The 25978-nt window shown below is 64.4% G+C and overlaps 1 protein-coding gene across 1 annotated transcript; it reads right to left on the bottom strand.

Moving 5' to 3' along the window:
• Positions 1 to 1319: 1319 nt before the first annotated feature.
• Positions 1320 to 25728, bottom strand: TECR (trans-2,3-enoyl-CoA reductase; the record flags this gene model as incomplete). Its single annotated transcript, XM_080361422.1, has 12 exons — positions 1320 to 1538; positions 6257 to 6302; positions 7273 to 7361; positions 9500 to 9557; positions 10469 to 10512; positions 11711 to 11783; positions 11876 to 11981; positions 15130 to 15245; positions 17114 to 17217; positions 19544 to 19588; positions 25411 to 25462; positions 25561 to 25728. 12 exons carry the CDS (start codon positions 25726 to 25728, stop codon positions 1411 to 1413), a joined length of 1029 nt encoding a protein of 342 aa, XP_080217548.1. The 3' UTR covers positions 1320 to 1410.
• Between the last annotated feature and the right edge of the window lie 250 nt (positions 25729 to 25978).

The following is a 25978-nucleotide window of genomic DNA, read 5'->3' as shown; positions in this document are numbered from 1 at the left end:
AGGGTGTCCCCGCTGTCCCCAGGGTGGCCCTGCAGGGTGTGTGGGGGGGTGTCCCCACGGTGTCACAGCAGGAACGGAGGGTGTCCCCAGGGTGTCCCCTTGGTGTCACAGCAGGAAGGGGACGATCCGGGGGTGTCCCCAGGGTGTCCCCGTGGTGTCACAGCAGGAACGGGGGGTGTCCCTGGGGTGTCCCCTCGGTGTCACAGCAGGAAAGGGACAACCCGGGGGTGTCCCCATGGTGTCCCCGCGGTGTCACAGTAGGAAGGGGACAATCCGGGGGTGTCCCCATGGTGTCCCCTCGGTGTCACAGCAGGAACAGGGGGTGTCCCCGGGGTGTCCCTGCAGTGTCACAGCAGGAAGGGGACAACCCGAGGGTGTCCCCGGGGTGTCCCCTCGGTGTCACAGCAGGAAGGGGATGATTGGGGGTGTCCCCATGGTGTCCCAGGGGACAACCGGGGGGTGTCCCCTTGGTGTCACAGCAGGAACGGGGGGTGTCCCTGGGGTGTCCCCTCGGTGTCATAGCAGGAAGGGGACAACCCGGGGGTGTCCCCAGGATGTCCCCGCAGTGTCACAGCAGGAACGGGGGGTGTCCCCACGGTGTCCCCGCGGTGTCACAGCAGGAACGGGATGATCCGGGGGTGTCCCCATGGTGTCCCCTCGGTGTCACAGCAGGAACAGGGGGTGTCCCCGCGGTGTCCCCTCGGTGTCACAGCAGGAAGGGGACAATGGGGGGGTGTCCCCATGGTGTCCCCTCGGTGTCACAGCAGGAACGGGGGGTGTCCCTGGGGTGTCCCCTCGGTGTCACAGCAGGAAGGGGACAACCCGGGGGTGTCCCCATGGTGTCCCCGCGGTGTCACAGTAGGAAGGGGACAATCCGGGGGTGTCCCCATGGTGTCCCCTCGGTGTCACAGCAGGAACAGGGGGTGTCCCTGGGGTGTCCCTGCGGTGTCACAGCAGGAAGTGGACAACCCGGGGGTGTCCCCAGGGTGTCCCCGTGGTGTCACAGCAGGAACGAGGGGTGTCCCCGCGGTGTCACAGCAGGAAGGGGACAATCCGGGGGTGTCCCCATGGTGTCCCCGCGGTGTCACAGTAGGAAGGGGACAATCCGGGGGTGTCCCCATGGTGTCCCCTCGGTGTCACAGCAGGAACAGGGGGTGTCCCCGGGGTGTCCCTGCGGTGTCACAGCAGGAAGTGGACAACCCGGGGGTGTCCCCAGGGTGTCCCCGTGGTGTCACAGCAGGAACGAGGGGTGTCCCCGCGGTGTCACAGCAGGAAGGGGACAATCCGGGGGTGTCCCCATGGTGTCCCCTTGGTGTCACAGCAGGAAGGGGACGATCCGGGGGTGTCCCCGGGGTGTCCCCGCGGTGTCACAGCAGGAACGGGGGGTGTCCCCGCAGTGTCCCCTCGGTGTCACAGCAGGAAGGGCACGATGGGCGAGCGCAGCGCCGGGTACTCGCGGAACTCGCGCAGGTAGCTGCGGTGCTTCCCCTGCGCCCAAATGGCCATCTGCACGAAGCCCACCAGCGAGAACAGCGCCACTGCCACCGACACGGCACGCGTCACACGCGGGACACGCGTCACCCACACGGACACGCGTCACACACACATGGGACACGGACACGCGTCACACACACACATGGGACACACATCAGGGATATGGACACGCGTCATGGACATGGGGACACGGGCACGCGTCACACACGCGGGACATGGAGACGCGTCACACACACGGGACACGCATCGGGGACACAGGGACACGGACACACGTCATGGACACGGGACATGGACACGCGTCACACGCGGGACACCGACACGCGTCACACGCGGGACACATGTCACCCACATGGGACACGGACACGCGTCACACACGGGACACGCATCGGGGACACAGGGACACGGACACGAGTCACCCACACGGGACATGGACACGCGTCACACACGGGACACGCATCATGGACATGGGACACGGACACGTGTCACCCACACGGGACACGGACACGCGTCACACATGGGACACGGACACATGTCACACACACGGGACACGCATCGGGGACACAGGGACACAGACACGCGTCATGGACATGGGACATGGACACGTGTCACACGCGGGACACGGACACGCGTCACACACACATGGGACACGCATCGGGGACACAGGGACATGGACACGCGTCACACACACGGGACACGGACACGCGTCACACGCGGGACACACGTCACCCACACGGGACACGCGTCACCGACATGGGACACGGACACGCGTCACACACACATGGGACACACATCGGGGACACAGGGACACAGACATGCGTCATCAACACGGGACACGGACACGCGTCACACGTGGGACATGGACACGTGTCACACGTGGGACATGGACACGTGTCACATGCGGGACACGGCACGTGTCACACACACATGGGACACGCATCGGGGACACAGGGACACGGACACGCGTCACACACACGGGACACGCATCGGGGACCCAGGGACACGGACATGCATCATGGACATGGGACATGGACACGCGTCACCCACATGGGACACGGACACGCGTCACACACACGGGACACGCATCGGGGACACAGGGACACAGACGCGTCACCCACACGGGACACGGACACGCGTCACACGCGGGACACGGACACGCGTCACACACACATGGGACACGCATTGGGAACATAGGGACACGGACACGCGTCATGGACATGGGACACGGACACGTGTCACACGCAGGACACGGACACGCGTCACACGCGGGACACGGACACGCGTCACCCACACGGGACACGGACACACGTCACACACACGGGACACGCATTGGGGACACAGGGACACAGATGCGTCATGGACATGGGACACGGACACGCGTCACACACACATGGGACACGCATCGGGGACACAGGGACACAGACGCGTCACCCACACGGGACACGGACACGCGTCACACGCGGGACACGGACACGCGTCACACACACGGGACACGGACACGCGTCACACACGCATGGGACACGCATTGGGAACACAGGGACACGGACACGCGTCATGGACATGGGACACGGACACGTGTCACACGCAGGACACGGACACGCGTCACACGCGGGACATGGACACGCGTCACACATGGGACACGGACACATGTCACACACACGGGACACGCATTGGGGACACAGGGACACAGACACGCGTCATGGACATGGGACACGGACACGCGTCACACACACATGGGACACGCATCGGGGACACAGGGACACGGACACGCGTCACCCACACGGGACACGGACACGCGTCACACACACGAGACACGCGTCACGCGGGACACGGACACCTGTCACACACACGGGACACGCATCGGGGACACAGGGACACGGACACGCGTCTCTCACACACACGGGACACGGACACACGTCACACACGGGACACGGACACGCGTCACACACGTGGGACACAGACACGCGTCACACGCAGGACACGCATCAGGGACACAGGGACACGGACACGCGTCATGGACATGGGACATGGACACGCGTCACACGCGGGACACGACACGCGTCACACACACACGGGACACGCATCGGGGACACAGGGACACGGACACGTGTCACACGTGGGACACGGACTCGCGTCACATGTGGGACATGGACACGCGTCACCCACACGGGACACGGACACGCGTCACACACGCGGGACACGACACGCGTCACACACACATGGGACATGGAGACGCGTCACACACACATGGGACACGCATCGGGGACACAGGGACACGGACACATGTCATGGACACGGGACATGGACACACGTCACACGCGGGACACCGACACGCGTCACACGCGGGACACATGTCACCCACATGGGACACGGACACGCGTCACACACGGGACACGCATCGGGGACACAGGGACACAGACACGCATCATGGACATGGGACACGGACACGTGTCACCCACACGGGACACGGACACGCGTCACACATGGGACACGGACACATGTCACACACACGGGACACGCATCGGGGACACAGGGACACAGACACGCGTCATGGACATGGGACACGGACACGTGTCACACGCGGGACACGGACACGCGTCACACACACATGGGACACGCATCGGGGACACAGGGACACGGACACGCGTCACCCACACGGGACACGGACACGCATCACACACGCAGGACACGGACACGCGTCACATACAGGGGACACGCGTCACATGCGGGACACGGACACGCGTCACCCACACACGGGACACACATCGGGGACACAGGGACACGGACACGCGTCATGGACACGGGACATGGACACACGTCACACGTGGGACACCGACACGCGTCTCACACACACGGGACACGCATAAGGGACACAGGGACACAGACACGCATCATGGACATGGGACATGGACACGAATCACTCACACGGGACACGGACACACGTCACACGCACATGGGACACGCATCGGGGACACAGGGACACAGACACGCATCACCCACACGGGACACGGACACGCGTCACACACGGGACAGGGCACACGTCACACACACGGGACGCGGACACGCGTCACACGCATGGGACACGCATCGGGGACACAGGGACACGGACATGGGACATGTGTCAGGGACATGGGGACACAGACATGGGACACGCGTCAGCGACACACATCACGGACATGGGACAAGCGTTGGGGACACAGGGACACGTGTCGGGGACATGGGGACATGGACACGCATCGGGGACACGGGGACAAGGGACATGCATCACGGACACAGGGACACGCATCACGGACAGGGGGACACATGTCGGGCACACGGGGACAAGGGACATGCATCACGGACACACGGACACACGTCAGGGACACGGGGACACACATCAAGGACACAGGGACATGGACACGTGTCACGGACATAGGACACACGTTGGGGACATGGGGACACATGTCAGGGACACAGGGACACGCATCGGGGACATTGGGACACGGACACGCGTCACGGACACGGGACACGCGTCGGGGACAAGGGGACACGTGAGGGACATGGGGACACCAGGGGGTGGGACATCTGGGCAGCTGGAGGGGGGACACGGAGACCAGGGTGGGACAGGGGACATGGGGACCCCAGAGTGGGACATGGGGGGGTGTCAGGGGACATAGGGACCCCAGGGTGGGACATGGGACATAGAGGGGACATGGGGACCCCAGGGTGGGACATGAGGGGGTGTCAGGGGACATAGGGACCCCAGGGTGGGACATGGGACATAGAGGGGACATGGGGCTCCCAGGGTGGGACATGGGGGTGACAGGGGATATTGGGACCCCAGGGTGGGACATGGGGGTGACAAGGGACTTGGGGATCCCAGGGTGGGACATGGGACGTGGAGGGGACATGGGGACCCCAGGGTGGGACATGGGACATAGAGGGGACATGGGGACCCCGGGGTGAGACATGGGGGTGACATGGAGACCCCAGGGTGGGACATGGAGGGGACATGGGGACCCCAGGGTGGGACATGGGGATGACAGGGGACATTGGGACCCCAGGGTGGGACATGGAGGGGACATGGGGACCCCAGGGTGGGACATGGGGATGACAGGGGACATTGGGACCCCAGGGTGGGACATGGAGGGGACATGGGGACCCCAGGGTGGGACATGGGGGTGACATGGGGACCCCAGGGTGGGACATGGAGGGGACATGGGGACCCCAGGGTGGGACATGGGGGTGACAGGGGACATTGGGACCCCAGGGTGGGACATGGGGGTGATAGGGGACATTGGGACCCCAAGGTGGGACATGGAGGGGACATGGGGACCCCAGGGTGGGACATGGAGGGGACATGGGGACCCCAGGGTGGGACATGGGGGTGTCAGGGGACATTGGGACCCCAGGGTGGGACATGGAGGGGACATGGGGACCCCAGGGTGGGACATGGGGGTGACAGGGGACATTGGGACCCCAGGGTGGGACATGGGGGTGACATGGGGACCCCAGGGTGGGACATGGGGGTGTCAGGGGACATGAGGACCCCAGGGTGGGACATGGGACACGGGGGTGTCAGGGGACATGGGCACACAGGGTGGGACATGGGGGTGTCAGGGGACATGGGCACACAGGGTGGGACAGGGGACATGGAGGGGACATGGGGACCCCAGGGCGGGACATGGAGGTGACAGGGGCCATGGGGACACCCCCGGGGTGGCCCATCCCCCGCAGGGTCCCCCCGTCACAACCGTCCCCCGTGTCCCCGTGTCCCCGCGCTCACCGGGCAGACACTGCGTCATGATGGTGAAGCCGATCCAGGACCCGACCTGGGGGGGGTCACACCCCATTGGTGTCACCAACCCCATTGGTGTCACCAACCCCATTAGTGTCACCAACCCCCCCATTAGTGTCACCAACCCCCACATTGGTGTCACCAACCCCAGCAGTGTCACCCCAGCATTGTCACCCCAGTGGTGTCACCCCAGCAGTGTCACCAACCCCATTAGTGTGACCCACCCCAGCAGTGTCACCCCAGCATTGTCACCCCAGCATTGTCACAACAGCGGTGTCACCCCAATATTGTCCCCTCCAGCAGTGTCACCTCCTAGAGGTGTCACTCCGCCAGTGTCACCCCAGCATTGTCGCCTCCGCGGTGTCACCCCAGCAGTGTCACCAACCCCATTAGTGTGACCCACCCCAGCATTGTCCCCCCCAGCAGTGTCACCCCCAGTAGTGTCACCCCAGCGGTGTAACCCCAGCAGTGTCACCAACCCCATTAGTGTCACCCACCCCAGCAGTGTCACCCCAGCATTGTCACCCCCAGCAGTGTCACCCCCAGCAGTGTCACCCCAGCAGTGTCACCTCTGCAGTGTCACCCCAATATTGTCCCCCCCAGCAGTGTCACCCCCAGCAGTGTCATCCCTAGAGGTGTCACCCCGCCAGTGTCACCCCAGCATTGTCACCTTAGTAGTGTCACCCCAGCGGTGTCACCCCAGCATTGTCCCCTCCCCAACAGTGTCACCCCAGCAGTGTCACCCCAGCGGTGTCACCCCAGCGGTGTCACCAACCCCATTAGTGTCACCCACCCCAGCAGTGTCACCCCAGCATTGTCACAACAGCGGTGTCACCCCAGCAGTGCCACCTCCAGCAGTGTCACCCCCAGCAGTGTCACCCCTGCAGTGTCACCCCAATATTGTCTCCCCCAGCAGTGTCACCCTAGCGGTGTCACCCCAGCATTGTCCCCCCCAGCGGTGTCACCCCAGCACTGTCCCCCGCGCGGTGTCCCCGCGCTGTCACCTCGTAGGTGTAGTTGGGACAGGACACCAGCAGGAACAGCCACGTGAAGGGGTTGCGGGTGGGGTACGGGATCTTCCGCGTCTTGGAGCCTGGAACCCCCAAAATGTGGGACCCCCCGGGACACCCGTGGGACACCCGTGGGACACCCCAGGGACCCCCACAGGACACCCCAGGGACCCCCCACGGGACACCCCAGGGACACCCATGGGACACCCACGGGAGACTCAGGGACACCCATGGGACACCCCAGGGATCCCCATAGGATACCCCAGGGACACCCACGGGACACCCATGGGACACCCACGGGACAATGTGTGACACCCGTGGGACACCCCAGAGACACCCCCCGGCCACCCCAGGGACACCCGTGGGACACCCCAGAGACCCCCACAGGACACCCCAGTGACACCCATGGGACACCCAGAGACACCCCTGGGGCCACCCCAGGCAACTCCAGGGACACCCGTGGGACACCCATGGGACAGCCATGTGACACCCAAGGGACACCCATGGACACCCAAAGGAAACCCCAGGGACACCCGTGTGACACCCATGGGACATCCAGGGACACCCGTGGGACACTCAGGGACACCCATGGGACACCCCAGGAACACCCATGGGACACCCAAGGGACACCCATGGAGACTCATAGGAAACCCCAGGGACACCCGTGTGACACCCATGGGACATCCAGGGACACCTGTGGGACACCCGTGTGACACCCATGGGACACCCATATGACACCCATGGGACACCCGAGGGACACCCATGGACAACCACAGGACACCCCAGGGACACCCAGAGGAAACCCCAGGGACACCCGTGTGACACCTGTGTGACACCCATAGGACACCCATGGGACACCTGGGGGACACCCCAGGGATCTCCATAGGATACCCCGGGGACACCCATGGGACACCCATGGGACACCTGTATGACACCCATGGGACACACATAGGGCACCCCAGGGACATCCATGTGACACCCCAGGGACACCCGTGTGACACCTGTGTGACACCCATAGGACAACCATGGGACACCTGTGGGACACCCATGGGACACCCACAGGACACCCCAGGGACACCCATGGGACACCCAGAGACACCCCCGGGCCACCCCAGACAACCCCAGGGACACCCGTGGGACACCCAGGGACAACTGTGTGACACCTGTGTGACACCCATAGGACACCCCAGGGACACCCGTGAGACACCCCAGGGACACCCGTGGGACACCCAAGGGACACCCATGGACAACCGTAGGACACCGCAGGTACACCCATAGGAAACCTCAGGGACACCCGTGGGACACCCATGGACACCCGTGTGACACCCAGGAACACCCATGGGACACCCGAGGGACACCCATGGACAACCACAGGACACCTCAGGGACACCCATGGGACACCCCAGGGACACCCGTGTGACACCCATGGGACACCCAGGGACACCCATGGGACACCTGTGGGACACCCATGGGACACCCCAGGGACAACCAGGGACACCCGTGTGACACCTGTGTGACACCCATAGGACACCCCAGGGACACCCGTGTGACACCCAGGAACACCCATGGGACACCCATGGGACACCCGAGGGACACCCATGGACAACCACAGGACACCCCAGGGACACCCATGGGACACCCCAGGGACACCCGTGTGACACCCATGGGACACCCATGGGACACCCATGGGACACCTGTGGGACACCCATGGGACACCCCAGGGACAACCAGGGACACCCGTGTGACACCTGTGTGACACCCATAGGACACCCCAGGGACACCCGTGTGACACCCAGGAACACCCATGGGACACCCATAGAACACCCATGAGACACCCATGGGACACCCATGGACAACCACAGGACACCCCAGGGACACCCATGGGACACCCCAGGGACACCCATGTGACACCCATGGGACACCCAGGGACACCCATGGGACACCTCGGACACCCATGGGACACCCATATGACACCCATGGGACACCCGAGGGACACCCATGGACACCCGTAGGACACCCTAGGGACACCCAGAGGAAACCTCAGGGAAACTCATGTGACACCCATGGGACACCCAGGGACACCTGTGGGACACCCCAGGGACACCCATGTCCCCATGTCTCCATGTCCCCGTGTCCCCCATGTCCCCACATCCCCCCATGTCCCCCCATGTCCCCCTGTCCCCATGTCCCCCCATGTCCCCATGTCCCCCCGTCCCCTCACCCGCCGGGCGCAGGTTCCTCAGGGCCACGTGGATGGAGAAGTTGCCGAGTTGGCAGAACTGGGTGGGGGGGACACGGGGGGGGTCCCTGAGTCCCTGAGCTGCGGGTGGCACCCGGCACCCCCCCCCCCCCCCCCTCCCCCCAGTACCCACCCGGTGTCCCCCCACCCACCTCCCCCCCAACCCCCCCAGCACCCACCCGGAGCCCCCCCCAGCACCCACCTGGTGTCCCCCACACCCACCTCCCCCCCACCCCCCCCAGCACCCCCCCCCCCACTTCTTCTTCCCCCCCCAGAACCCACCTGGTGTCCCCCCCCTCCACCTTCCCCTCCCCCCCCCCAGCACCCACCTGGTGCCCCCCCCCACCTCCCTCCCCCCCCCCCCCCCCCAACCGGACCTCCCCCCAACCCCACCTCCCCCCTCCACCCCCCCCAGCACCCACCTGGTACCCCCCACCCCCACCTCCCCCCCCACTCCCCCCCAGCACCCACCCCAGACCCCCCCAAACCCCCCCAGCACCCACCCGGTGTCCCCCCGCCCCCATCTTCCCCTCCCCCCCCAGCACCCACCTGGTCCCCCCCCCACCTCCCTCCCCCCCTTTTCCACCCAATCGGACCTCCCCACACCCCCACCTCCCCCCCCACCCCCCCCCCCCCAGCACCCACCCCAGACCCCCCCACCCCCCCCCAGCACCCATCTCAGACCCCCCCAAACTCCCCCAGCACCCACGTGGGCCCCTCACCCCCACCTCCCCCCACCCCCCCCCCAGCACCCACCTGGTACCCCCCACCCCCACCTGCCCTCCCCACCCCCCCCAGCACCCACCCCAGCCCCCCCCCCCAAACCCCCCAGCACCCACCCGGTGCCCCACAACACCCACCCGGTGGCCCACAACACCCACCTGCCCTTCCCCACCCCCCCCAGCACCCATGTGCCCCCCCCCCAGCACCCAAGTGCCCCCCAGCACCCACCAGGAAGACGGCCAGCGCCAGCTTCACCTGCTCGTCACCATAGGCTGGGGGACACGGTGGGGGGTCAGGGACGGTGACACCCCCACGGTGTCCCCAGGGACATGGGGACACATGGGGACACATGGGGACACATGGGGACACAGGGACGGTGACACCCCCACGGTGTCCCCAGGGACATGGGGACACATGGGGACACATGGGGACACATGGGGACACGGGGCGGGGTCAGGGACGGTGACACCCCCACGGTGTCCCCAGGGACATGGGGACACATGGGGACACATGGGGACATGGGGATGACAGTGACGGTCACAGTGACGGTGACACTCCCAGGGGGTGTACAGCTGGTTGTTGTGACAGGGGGTGACAGTGACAGTGATGGTGACAGTGACACTCATGGGGGGTGTAGAGCGGGTGGTTGATGTGACAGGGGACAGGGGGTGACAGTGACAGTGACGGTGACACTCCCAGGGGGTGTACAGTGGGTGGCTGATGTGACAGGGGGTGACAGTGACGGTGACACAGGGGTGTACAGTGGGTGGTTGATGTGACAGGGTGACAGTGACAGTGATGGTGACAGTGACACTCACGGGGGGGTGTAGAGCAGGTGGTTGATGTGACAGAGGACAGGGGGTGACAGTGACGGTGACAGTGACGGGGTGGTGTACAGTGGGTGGTTGATGTGACGGGGTGACAGGGACAGTGACGGTGACAGTGACACTCATGTGGGGTGGAGAGCGGGTGGTTGATGTGACAGGGGGTGACAGTGACAGTGATGGTGACAGTGACACTCATGGGGCGTGTAGAGCAGGTGGTTGATGTAACAGGGGTCAGGGGGTGACAGTGATGGTGACAGTGACAGTGACACTCATGGGGGTGTAGAGCGGGTGGTTGATGTGACAGGGGGTGACAGTGACGGTGACAGTGACACCCATAGGGGGGTGTAGAGTGGGTAGTTGATGTGACAGGAAACAGGGGGTGACAGTGATGGTGACAGTGACGGTGACACTCACCGGGGTGGGTGTACAGAAGGTGGTTGAGGTGACAGGAGGTGACAGTGACAGTGATGGTGACAGTGATGGTGACACTCATCAGGGTGGGTGTACAGCGGGTGGTTGATGTGACAGGGGGTGACAGTGACAGTGACGGTGACAGTGACACTCATGGGGGGTGTAGAGCGGGTGGTTGACGTGACAGAGGACAGGGGGTGACAGTGACGGTGACAGTGACGGTGACACTCACCGGGGGGGGTGTAGAGCGGGTGGTTGATATAATACGCCATCCAGGCAGCGAAGCCCCAGTAGTAGGTGCAGTTCTGTGGGGACACGGTGGGGACACATTGGGGACAGTCGGGGACAGGCGGACGGTACAGGCGGTGCCCGGGTGACGCGGGGGTGGCGGTGTCACCTTGAAGATGTTGCGCAGCGGCATGGTCCCGTGCGAGAACCGGTGCACGAACAGCGTCTCCAGGAGCCGCTTGACGTAGTGGAACGAGTGACAAGCGCAGGCCAGGCTGGGGACACGGGGACATGGGACATAAGGACATGGGGACATGGGGACACAGGGACATGGGGGGACATGGGGGGACATGGGGGGACATGGGGGGACACAGGGGCATGAGGGGACATGAGGTTCCCCTGTCCCCCAATGTCCCCGTGTCCCCCATGTCCCCAATGTCCCCATGTCCCCACTGCCCCCACTGCCCCTATTGCCCCCAATGTCCCCCATGTCCCTCATGTCCCCAATGTCCCCATGTCACCCATGTCCCCCATGTCCTCATGTCCCCAATGTCCCCAATGTTCCCCATGTCCCCAATGCCCCCAAAGTCCCCAATGTCCCCCATGTCCCCAATGTCCCCATTGCCCCCAGTGTTCCCATTGCCCCCAATGCCCCCAATGTCCCCAAAGTCCCCAATGTCCCCAATGCCCCCATTGCCCCCCATGTCCCCATGTCCCCACTGCCCCCACTGCCCCTATTGCCCCCCATGTCCCCCATGTCCCCATGTTCCCACTGCCCCCAATGTCCCCAATATCCCCCATGTCCCCCATGTCCCCATTGTCCCCATTGCCCCCAATGTCCCCAATGCCCCCAATGTCCCCCATGTCCCCAATGCCCCCAATGCCCCCAATGCCCCCAATGTCCCCATTGCCTTCATTGCCCCCAATGTCCCCACTGCCCCCAATGTCCCCATTGCCCCCAGTGTCCCCATTGCCCTCATTGCCCCCCATGTCCCCCATGTCCCCAATGTCCCCAATGCCCCCCATGTCCCCAATGTCCTCAATGCCCCCAATGTCCCCCATGTCCCACATGTCCCCGTTGCCCCCATTGCCCCCATTGCCCCCAATGTCCCCAATGCCCCCAATGTTCCCCATGTCCCCATTGCCCCCATTGCCCCCAATGTCCCCAATGCCCCCAATGTCCCCATTGCCCCCAATGTCCCCAATGCGTCCATTGGCCCCAGTGCCCCCAATGTCCCCATTGCCCCCAATGCCCCCATTGCCCCCAATGTCCAGATTGCCCCCAATGTCCCCAATGCCCCCAATGTCCCCATTGCCCCAGTGCCCCAAATGTCCCCAATGCCCCCAATGTCCCCATTGCCCCCAATGCCCTCAATGTCCCCAATGCCTACAATGTCCCCATTGCCCCCATTGCCCCCATTGCCCCCAATGTCCCCAATGCCCCCAATGTCCCCATTGCCCCCAATGTCCCCAATGCCCCCAATGTTCCCCATGTCCCCAATGCCCCCCATGTGCCCAATGTCCCCAATGTTCCCCATGTTCCCAATGCCCCCATTGCCCCCCATGCCCCCAATGTCCCCATTGCCCCCAATGCCCCCAATGTCCCCATTGCCCCCAATGCCCCCAATGTCCCCATTGCCCCCATTGCCCCAAATGTCCCCAATGCCCCCAATGTCCCCATTGCCCCCAATGCCCTCAATGTCCCCAATGCCCACAATGTCCCCATTGCCCCCATTGCCCCCATTGCCCCCAATGTCCCCAATGCCCCCAATGTCCCCATTGCCCCCAATGCCCCCAATGTCCCCATTGCCCCCATTGCCCCCAATGCCCCCAATGTCCCCATTGCCCTCAATGTCCCCAATGTTCCCCATGTCTCCATTGCCCCCAATGTCCCCAATGCCCCCATTGCCCCCAATGTCCCCATTGCCCCCAATGTCCCCAATGCGCCCATTGGCCCCAGTGCCCCCAATGTCCCCATTGCCCCCAATGCCCACAATGTCCCTAATGCCCCCATTGCCCCCAATGCCCCCAATGTCCCCATTGCCCCCAATGCCCCCAATGTCCCCATTGCCCGCAATGTTCCCAATGCCCCCATTGCCCCCAATGCCCCCATTGCCCCCAATGCCCACAATGTCCCCATTGCCCCCATTGCCCCCAATGTCCCCATTGCCCCCATTGCCCCAAATCTCCCCAATGTCCCCATTCCCCCAATGCCCTCAATGTCCCCAATGCCCCCCATGTCCCCAATGCCCCCCATGTCCCCAATGTCCCCAATGTTCCCCATGTCCCCATTGCCCCCATTGCCCCCAATGCCCCCAAAGTCCCCACTGCCCCCAATGCCCCCATTGCCCCCAATGTCCCCATTGCCCCCAATGTCCCCAATGTGCCCATTGGCCCCAGTGCCCCCAATGTCCCCATTGCCCCCAATGCCCCCATTGCCCCCAATGTCCCCAATGCCCCCAATGTCCCCAATGCCCCCAATGTCCCCATTGCCCCCAATGCCCCCAATGTCCCCAATGTCCCCATTGCCCCCAATGTCCCCAATGTCCCCAATGCCCCCAATGTCCCCATTGCCCCCAATGCCCCCAATGCCCTCAATGTCCCCAATGCCCCCAATGCCCCCAATGCCCCCATGTCCCCAATGCCCCCATTGCCCCCAATGCCCCCAATGTCCCCATTGCCCCCAATGTCCCCATTGCCTCCAGTGTCCCCATTGCCCCCAATGTCCCCAATGCCCCCAATGCCCCCATTGTCCCCATTGCCCCCAATGCCCCCAATGTCCCCATTGCCTCCATTGCCCCCAATGCCCCCAATGTCCCCATTGCCCCCAATGTTCCCATTGCCCCCAATGCCCCCAATGTCCCCATTGCCCCCAATGCCCCCAATGTCCCCAATGCCCCCATTGCCCTCAATGTCCCCAATGCCCCCATTGCCCCCAATGTCCCCTTTGCCCCCAATGCTCCCATTGCCCCCAATGCCCTCAATGTCCCCAATGCCCTCATTGTCCCCATTGCCCCCAATGCCCCCAATGTCCCCATTGCCCCCATTGCCCCCAATGCCCCCAATGTCCCCATTGCCCCCAATGTTCCCAATGCCCCCATTGCCCCCAATGCCCCCCATGTCCCCAATGTCCCCATTGCCCCCATTGCCCCAAATGCCCTCAATGCCCCCAATGTCCCCATTGCCCCCAATGCCCCCAATGTCCCCAATGCCCCCATTGCCCCCAATGCCCCAAATGTCCCCATTGCCCCCAATGCCCTCAATGTCCCCAATGCCCCCATTGCCCCCATTGCCCCCAATGCCCCCATTGCCCCCATTGCCCCCAATGCTCCCATTGCCCCCATTGCCCCCAATGTCCCCATTGCCCCCAATGCGCCCAATGTCCCCACTGCCCCCAATGTCCCCATGTCCCACGTCACTCACTGCACCACGTGGTGCCGGCTGGCCGTGAAGTCGTAGCGCGGCCCGTACAGGAAGGGGACGCGGAAGTAGAAGAGCAGGTAGATGAGCAGCGGCCCCGCGTACTCCGTCAGGAACACCTGCGGACGGACGGACAGACGGACGGACCGGGGGTGAGCGACAGAGGGACATGGGGACACTGGGGACATTGGGGGCACATGGGGATATTGGAGACAGGGGGACACTGGGGACATTGGGGGACATGGGGACACTGGGGACATGGGGGGGACACAGGGGACATGGGGGACACTGGGGACATTGTGGGACATGGGGACACTGGGGACATGAGGACACTGGGGACAGGGTGACACTGGGGACATTGGGGGGACATGGGGACACTGGGGACATGGGGACATTGGGGACATTGGGGAGACATGGGGACACTGGGGACAGGGGGGACACTGGGGATGGGGGACACTGGGGGGCCAGGGGGACATAGGGGACACAGGGGACACGGGGGACATGGGGGACACAGGGGACATGGGGACACTGGGGACATTGAGGGGACACAGGGGACATGGGGGACACAGGAGACATGGGGACATTGGGGACATTGGGGGGACACAGGGGACATGGGGGACACTGAGGACATTGGGGGACATGGGGACTCTGGGGACATGGGGACACTGGGGAGACACGAGGGACATGGGGGACACTGGGGACATTGGGGAGACATAAGGGACATGGGGGACACTGGGGACATTGGGGGGACATGGGGACACTGGGGACATGGGGGGACACGGGGGACATGGGGACATTGGGAACACTGGGGAGACACGAGGGACATGGGGGACACAAGGACAGACACAGTGATGCACGGACAGACAGGACAGAGAGACACAAGAGACAGAGGGACGGACACAGGGACAGAGGGAGGGTGGGATGGACAGACGAAGGGACAGAGAGACGGACACGGAGACAGAGGGATGGACATGGGGACAGAGGGACGAAGGGACAGACAGATGAAGGGACAGAGGGAGGGACATGGGGACAGAGGGACGGACACGGGAACAGAGGGACGGATGGATGAACAGGTGAAGGGACAGAGGGACCGACAGACAAAGGGACAGAGGGATGGACATGGGGACAGAGGGATGGACATGGGGACAGAGGGACGCATGGATAGACAGACGAAGGGACAGAGGGACCGACATGGGGACAGAGGGAAGGACACGGGGACAGAGGGATGGACATGGGGACAGAGGGACGCATGGATGGACAGACGAAGGGACAGAGGGACAGACATGGGGACAGAGGGATGGACAAGGGGACAGAGGGACGCATGGATAGACAGATGAAGGGACAGAGGGAGGGACACGGGGACAGAGGGATGGACAAGGGGACAGAGGGTGGGAGGGACAGACAGACGAAGGGACAGAGGGACAGACACAGGGACGGAGGGAGGGAGGGACCGACAGACGAAGGGACAGACGGACTGACAGACAAAGGGACAGAGGGATGGACATGGGGACAGAGGGATGGACATGGGGACAGAGGGACGCATGGATAGACAGACGAAGGGACAGAGGGACTGACATGGGGACAGAGGGACGGACATGGGGACAGAGGGAGGGAGAGACAGACAGACGAAGGGACAGAGGGACGGACATGGGGTCAGAGGGACGCATGGATGGACAGACGAAGGGACAGAGGGACGGACATGGGGACAGAGGGAGGGACATGGGGACAGACAGACGAAGGGACAGAGGGACGGACATGGGGACAGAGGGAGGGACATGGGGACAGACAGACGAAGGGACAGAGGGATGGACATGGGGACAGAGGGACGCATGGATAGACAGACGAAGGGACAGAGGGACGGACACAGGGACAGAGGGACAGATGGATGGATAGGTGAAGGGACAGAGGGACGGATGGATGGACAGGTGAAGGGACAGAGGGATGGACACGGGGACGGACACGGGGACGGACGGACGGACAGACTGACCGTGACCCAGCTGATCTGGGCGCCCAGGTCCCGGAAGTAGAAGGTGGCCGTGGTGCCCACGGGGAGCGTCTGCAGCACGTCCTCGTCACGCAGGGAGCGGCCCTCTGCGACACCGGCGTGGGGACACGGGGACACGGGGACATGGGGACACGGGCGTGGGGACACGGGGACACGGGCGTGGGGACACGGGGACACGGGCATGGGGACACGGACATGGGGACACGGACATGGGGACACGGGCGTGGGGACGTGGGGACACGGGCATGGGGACACGGGCGTGGGGACACGGGGACACGGGCATGGGGACACGGGGACACGGGCATGGGGACACGGACATGGGGACACGGACATGGGGACACGGGCGTGGGGACGTGGGGACACGGGCATGGGGACACGGGCGTGGGGACATGGGGACACCCAGGGACACCAGGGACACTGGGGACAGTGGGGACACCTGGGACACTGGGGGCAGTGGGGACACCCAGGGACAGCAGGGACACCCAGGGACAGTGGGGACATCAGGGAGAGATGGGACAGTGGGAACACCCAGGGACACTGGGGACACCAGGGACACTGGGGACAGTGGGGACAGCAGGGAGAGAAGGGATAGTGGGGACATCCAGGGACAGTGGGGAGAACAGGGACAGTGGGGACACCCAGGGACAGTGGGGACAGCAGGGACACCCGGGACACTGGGGGCAGTGGGGACACCAGGGACAGCTGGGACACCCAGGGACGCTGGGGACAGTGGGGACAGCGGGGACAGTGGGGACACCCGGGGACACCCGGGGACAGCAGGGACACCAGGGAGACAAGGGAGAGTGGGGACACCCAGGGACAGTGGGGTCTGTGGGGACAGTGGGGAGAGTGGGGACAGTGGGGACACCCAGGGACGCTGGGGACAGTGGGGACACCCAGGGACACTGGGGACAGTGGGGACACCAGAGACAGCTGGGACACCCAGGGACGCTGGGGACAGTGGGGACACCTGGGACACTGGGGACAGTGGGGACACCAGGGACAGCTGGGACACCCAGGGACACTGGGGACAGTGGGGACAGCGGGGACAGTGGGGACACCCGGGACACTGGGGGCAGTGGGGATAACGGGGACAGTGGGGACACCGGGGACTGTGGGGACACCCGGGAGAGCAGGGACACCGGGGACAGTGTGGACAGTGGGGACACCCGGGGACACTGGGGACAGTAGAGACACCCAGGGATAGTGAGGACACCGGGGACAGTGGGGACACCCAGGGACGCTGGGGACAGTGGGGACACCCAGGGACGCTGGGGACAGCGGAGACAGCAGGGACTGGGGACACCCAGGGACAGTGGGGACAGCGGGGAGAGATGGGACAGTGGGGACACCCAGGGACAGTGGGGACAGTGGGGACACCAGGGACAGCAGGGACACCCAGGGACAGCAGGGACACCGGGGACAGTGGGGACAGTGGGGACAGCGGGGACAGCGGGGAGAGTGGGGACAGCGGGGACACCCAGGGACAGTGGGGACTGTGGGGACAGTGAGGACACCAGGGAGAGTGGGGACAGTAGGGACACCCAGGGACAGTGGGGAGAGTGGGGACAGTAGGGACACCCAGGGACAGTGGGGACAGTGGGGACACCTGGGACACTGGGGACAGTGGGGACTGCAGGGACAGTAGGGACACCAGGGACAGTGTGGACACCCAGGACGCTGGGGACACCAGGGACAGCGGGGACAGTGGGGACAGCGGAGACAGCGGGGACTGGGGACACCCAGGGACAGTGGGGACAGTGGGGACAGTGGGGACACCCGGGACACTGGGGACACTGGGGACACTGGGGAGAGCAGGGACAGTGGGGACACTCAGGGACAGCGGGGACTGTGGGGACACCCAGGGACAGTGGGGACAGCGGGGACACCCAGGGACAGAGGGGACACCCAGGGACGCTGGGGACAGTGGGGACAGTGGGGACAGCGGGGAGAGTGGGGATAGTAGGGACACCCAGGGACAGTGGGGACAGCAGGGACACCCAGGGACACCCAGGGACAGTGGGGACAGTGGGGACAGTGGGGACAGTGGGGACAGTGGGGACACCCGGGGACACCAGGGACACCCAGGGACAACCAGGGGACATCCAGGGACAGTGGGGACAGTGGGGACACCGGGGACAGTGGGGACACCCGGAGACAGTGGGGACACCCAGGGACACCAGAGACAGCGGGGACACCTGGGACAGTGGGGACACCGGGGACAGTGGGGACACCAGGGACAGTGGGGACACTGCAGTGACACTGGGGACACCACAGGGACACTGCGGGGACACCACAGGGACACCTGGGGACACCAGGGTCACCTGGGGACACCACCGGACACCCGGGGACACTGCGGGGACACCTGGGGACACCTTGGGGACACCTTGGGGACACCTTGGGGACACTCACTGGGGTCCAGGCGCAGGGACTGCCGGGCCGGGTACCACTGCGGGTCTGTGGGACAGAGGGGACAGCGTGGGTGGCACCGCGGGGACACGGACACGGGGGGACAACGGGGGTCCCCACGGTGTCACAATGGGCCCTGGGGACATAGGGGGTCCCCATGGTGACACAATGGGCCCTGGGGACAAGGGGGGGTCCCCATGGTGACACAATGGGCCCTGGGGACAAGGGGGGGTCCCCATGGTGCCACAATGGGCCCTGGGGACCAGGGGGGTCCCCATGGTGTCACAATGGGCCCTGGGGACAAGGGGGGTCCCCACGGTGTCACAATGGGCCCTGGGGACAAAAGGGGGTCCCCATGGTGTCACAATGGGCCCTGGGGACAAGGGGGGGGATCCCCATGGTGTCACAATGGGGACACAGTGACAAGGGGGCCCCATGGTGTCACAATGTGCCCAGGGGACAAAGGGGGTCCCCATGGTGTCACAATGGGCCCTGGGGACAAGGGGGTCCCCATGGTGTCACAATGGGACCTGGGGACAAGGGGGGTCCGCACGGTGTCACAATGGGCCCTGGGGACAAGGGGGCCCCACGGTGTCACAATGGGCCCTGGGGACAAGGGGGTCACCATGGTGTCACAATGGGACCCAGTGACAAGGGGGGTCCCCATGGTGTCACAATGGGACCTGGGGACAAGGGGGGGTCCCCATGGTGTCACAATGGGCTCTGGGGACAAAGGGGGTCCCCATGGTGTCACAATGGGGCCTTGGGGACAAGGGGGTCCCCATGGTGTCACAATGGGACCTGGGGACAAGGGGGGGTCCCCATGGTGTCACAATGGGCCCTGGGGACAAGGGGGTCCCCAGGATGTCACAATGGGTCAACGGGACAAGGGGGGGTCCCCATGGTGTCACAATGGGCCCTAGGGACAAGGGGGGTCCCCACGGTGCCACAATGGGCCCTGGGGACAAGGGGGTTCCCCATGGTGTCACAATGGGACCTGGGGACAAGGGGGGTCCCCACGGTGCCACAATGGGCCCTGGGGACAAGGGAGTTCCCCATGGTGTCACAATGGGCCCTGGGGACAAGGGGGTCCCCAGGATGTCACAGCAGGGACCCTGTGACAAAGGGGGTCCCCATGGTGACACAATGGGCCCTGGGGACAAGGGGGGTCCCCATGGTGTCACAATGGGCCCTGGGGACAAGGGGGTCCCCAGGATGTCACAGCAGGGACCCTGTGACAAAGGGGGTCCCCATGGTGACACAATGGGCCCTGGGGACAAGGGGGGTCCGCACGGTGTCACAATGGGCCCTGGGGACAAGGGGGCCCCACGGTGTCACAATGGGCCCTGGGGACAAGGGGGTCACCATGGTGTCACAATGGGACCCAGTGACAAGGGGGGTCCCCATGGTGTCACAATGGGACCTGGGGACAAGGGGGGGTTCCCATGGTGTCACAATGGGCCCTGGGGACAAGGGGGCCCCATGGTGTCACAATGGGACCTGGGGACAAGGGGGGTCCCCATGGTGTCACAATGGGACCTGGGGACAAGGGGGTCACCATGGTGTCACAATGGGCCCTGGGGACAAGGGGGGGTCCCCATGGTGTCACAATGGGACCTGGGGACAAGGGGGGTCCCCATGGTGTCACAATGGGACCTGGGGACAAGGGGGGGTCCCCATGGTGTCACAATGGGCTCTGGGGACAAAGGGGGTCCCCATGGTGTCACAATGGGGCCTTGGGGACAAGGGGGTCCCCATGGTGTCACAATGGGCCCTGGGGACAAGGGGGTCCCCATGGTGTCACAATGGGACCTGGGGACAAGGGGGGGTCCCCATGGTGTCACAATGGGTCCTGGGGACAAGGGGGTCCCCAGGATGTCACAATGGGTCAACGGGACAAGGGGGGTCCCCATGGTGTCACAATGGGACCTGGGGACAAGGGGGGGTCCCCATGGTGTCACAATGGGCCCTGGGGACAAGGGGGGTCCCCACGGTGCCACAATGGGCCCTGGGGACAAGGGGGTTCCCCATGGTGTCACAATGGGACCTGGGGACAAGGGGGGTCCCCACGGTGTCACAATGGGACCTGGGGACAAGGCGGGGTCCCCATGGTGTCACAATGGGCCCTGGGGAAAAAGGGGGGTCCCCATGGTGTCACAATGGGACCTGGGGACAAGGAGGGTCCCCATGGTGTCACAATGGGCCCTGGGGACAAGGGGGGTCCCCACGGTGCCACAATGGGCCCTGGGGACAAGGGAGTTCCCCATGGTGTCACAATGGGCCCTGGGGACAAGGGGGTCCCCAGGATGTCACAGCAGGGACCCTGTGACAAAGGGGGTCCCCATGGTGACACAATGGGCCCTGGGGACAAGGGGGGTCCCCATGGTGTCACAATGGGCCCTGGGGACAAGGGGGTCCCCAGGATGTCACAGCAGGGACCCTGTGACAAAGGGGGTCCCCATGGTGACACAATGGGCCCTGGGGACAAGGGGGGTCCCCATGGTGTCACAATGGGCCCTGGGGACAAGGGGGTCCCCAGGATGTCACAGCAGGGACCCTGTGACAAAGGGGGTCCCCATGGTGACACAATGGGCCCTGGGGACAAGGGGGGTCCCCATGGTGTCACAATGGGAAATGGGGACAAGGGGGGGTCCCCAGGATGTCACAATGGGCTCTGGGGACAAGGGGGTCCCCATAGTGTCACAATGGGGACCCAGTGACAAGGGGGTCCCCATGGTGTCACAATGGGACCTGGGGACAAGGGGGGTCCCCATGGTGTCACAATGGGACCTGGGGACAATGCGGGGTCCCCAGGATGTCACGATGGGCCCTGGGGACAAAGAGGGTCCCCGGGGTGTCACAATCGGACCTGGGGACAAGGGGGGGTCCCCATGGTGTCACAATGGGCCCTGGGGACAAGGGGGTCCCCATGGTGACACAATGGGACCTGGGGACAAAGGGGGTCCCCACGGTGTCACAATGGGCCCTGGGGACAAGGGGGGGGTCCCCATGGTGTCACAATGGGCCCTGGGGACAAAGAGGGTCCCCGGGGTGTCACAATGGGACCTGGGGACAAAGAGGGTCCCCAGGGTGTCACAATGGGACCTGGGGACAAATGGGGGCCCCAGGATGTCACAGCAGGGATCCAGTGACAAGGGCGTCCCCATCATGTCACAATGGGGCCCTAGTGACAAGGGGGGTCCCCATCGTGTCACAATGGGCACAATGGGCACAATGTCACAGGTTGACACATTCCCACCCACCATGAGTGTCACCACCACCCCAGGTGGGTCCTCATGGCCCTGTGACGTGTCCCTGGTCACAATGAGGGTCACCATCACCCCACGGTGGGTCCCCAAGGGACAGGTGACCACAATGGCCCTGTGCTGCATCCCTGCTCACAACAAGGGTCTCAACCACCCCATGACTGTGTCCCCATGACCCTGTGACATGTCCCCACCCACCATGAGGGTCACCACCACCCCACGGTGGGTCCCCATGGACCTGTGATGTGTCCTTGGTCACAATGAGGGTCACCATCACCCCACGGCGGGTCCCCAGGGGCCTGTGACAGGTCCCATGGGTGACCATAATGGCCTTGTGATGGTCATGATGAGGGTCCCCACCACCCTGTGACAGGGTCCCCATGTCCCACTGACACATCCCCACTCACAATGAGGGTCACCATCACCCCATGGTGGGTCCCCATGGACCTGTGACATGTCCCTGGTCACAATGAGGGTCCCCATCACCCTTTGTCAGGGTCCCCATGTCCCACCAATGCATCCCCACCCACCATACGGGTCACCATCACCCCACGGTGGGTCCCCATGGACCTGTGACGTGTCCCAGGTCACAATGAGGGTCACCATCACCCCACGGTGGGTCCCCAAGGGACAGGTGACCACAATGGCCTTGTGCTGGGTCCCTGCTCACAACAAGGGTCCCAACCACCCCATGACTGTGTCCCCATGTCCCACTGACACATCCTCACCCACCATGAGGGTCACCACCACCCCACGGCGGGTCCCCATGGACCTGTGACGTGTCCCTGGTCACAATGAGGGTCACCATCACCCTATGGTGCATCCCCAAGGGCCTGTGACAGGTCCCACGGGTGACCACAATGGCCTTGTGATGGGTCTCTGGTCACAACAAGGGTCCCAACCACCCCATGACAGGGTCCCCATGACCCTGTGACATGTCCCCAGTAATGACCAGGGTACCCACCACCCCATGTCAGGGTCCCCATGTCCCACTGACACATCCCCACCCACCATGAGGGTCACCACCACCTCACGGCAGGTCCCCATGGAACTGTAACATGTCCCTGGTCACAATGAGGGTCACCACCACCCCACGGTGGGTCCCCATGGACCTGTGACGTGTCCCTGGTCACAATGAGGGTCACCACCACCCCACGGTGGGTCCCCAAGGGACAGGTGACCACAATGGCCCTGTGCTGCATCCCTGCTCACAACAAGGGTCCCAACCACCCCATGACTGTGTCCCCATGACCCTGTGACATGTCCCCACCCACCATGAGGGTCACCACCACCCCACGGTGGGTCCCCATGGACCTGTGATGTGTCCTTGGTCACAATGAGGGTCACCATCACCCCACGGCGGGTCTCCAGGGGCCTGTGACAGGTCCCATGGGTGACCATAATGGCCTTGTGATGGTCATGATGAGGGTCCCCATCACCCTATGTCAGGGTCCCCATGTCCCACCAATGCATCCCCACCCACCATGAGGGTCACCATCACCCCATGGTGGGTCCCCATGGACCTGTGACATGTCCCTGGTCACAATGAGGGTCCCCACCACCCCATGTCAGGGTCCCCATGTCCCACCAATGCATCCCCACCCACCATGAGGGTCACCACCACCCCAGGTGGGTCCTCATGGACCTGGGACGTGTCCCTGGTCACAATGAGGGTCACCATCACCCCACGGTGGGTCCCCAAGGGACAGGTGACCACAATGGCCCTGTGCTGCATCCCTGCTCACAACAAGGGTCCCAACCACCCCATGACTGTGTCCCCATGACCCTGTGACATGTCCCCACCCACCATGAGGGTCACCACCACCCTACAGTGGGTCCCCATGGACCTGTGATGTGTCCCTGGTCACAATGAGGGTCACCATCACCCCACGGCGGGTCCCCAAGGGCCTGTGACAGGTCCCATAGGTGACCATGATGTCCTCATGACATGATATTGGCTGTGATGAAGGTCCCAATCACCCTGTGACAGGGTCCCCATGGCCCTGTGACATGTCCCCACCCACCATGAGGGTCACCATCACCCCACGGCGGGTCCCCATGGACCTGTGACATGTCCCTGGTCACAACGAGGGTCCCCATCACCCTATGTCAGGGTCCCCATGTCCCACCAATGCATCCCCACCCACCATGAGGGTCACCACCACCCCACTGCAGGTCCCCATGGACCTGTGACGTGTCCCTGGACACCATGAGGGTCACCATCACCCTATGGTGCATCCCCAAGGGCCTGTGCCAGGTCCCACACGTGACCACAATGGCCTTGTGATGGTCATGACGAGAGTCCCCACCGCCCTGTGACAGGGTCCCCATGTCCCACCAATGCATCCCCACCCACCATAAGGGTCACCATCACCCCACGGCGGGTCCCCATGGACCTGTGACGTGTCCCCTGGTCACCATGAGGGTCACCATCACCCTATGGTGCATCCCCAAGGGCCTGTGACAGGTCCCACGAGTGACCACAATGGCCTTGTGATGCATCTCTGGTCACAACAAGGGTCCCAACCACCCCATGACTGTGTCCCCATGACCCTGTGACATGTCCCCACCCACCACGCGTGTCCCCACCCCATCCCCACGTACAGGCCTTATTGAACAGGCTCTTGATCTCGGCGACTGTTGCATTGGGCTCCACCTGCAGGACCGGGGAGGGGGGGGGTGTGAGACACACACGGCGTCACCTCGACGTCCCCGTCCCCAACCCCGCGCCCCCCGTCCCCGTGTCCCCGTTACCTTATCGAGGAAGCAGAGCTTCTCCCGCGTCCGTGCGTCCAGGATCTCCACCTCGAAGAACAAAACCACCTTGTAACGCTTTTTGGCTGGGGGGCCCTGACGCCACAACGCCAACACGGGGGCGGGGGACATGGGGGTCCCCTCCCGTGACACCCCCGCGCCCTCCATGGCACCGGGGACGGCGCGGGGACGCCGAAACTCGATAGGGTGCTGGGGAGCTGCTAAATATAACACCCCCCCGCCCCCGCCCTCCCCGGCCCTGGTTTGGGTGGCTCTTGGCCCTGGTGGCCAAGGAGGTGGCCCCGGTGGTGGCCACGGGGGGGACGGGGACGCTGGGGACCGGGGGACACGGGGACGCGGCGCAGGTGAGGACGGACCCCACGGGTGTCCCCATGGGTGTCCCCAATGGTGTCCCCAG

This window comes from Nesoenas mayeri (genome assembly GCF_963082525.1).
Source record: "Nesoenas mayeri genome assembly, chromosome: 31".
In the NCBI taxonomy this organism is placed as follows: Eukaryota; Metazoa; Chordata; class Aves; order Columbiformes; family Columbidae; genus Nesoenas; species Nesoenas mayeri.
The sequence above is the reverse complement of the archived record's forward strand: the minus strand, read 5'-3'. Positions and strand labels throughout refer to the sequence as shown.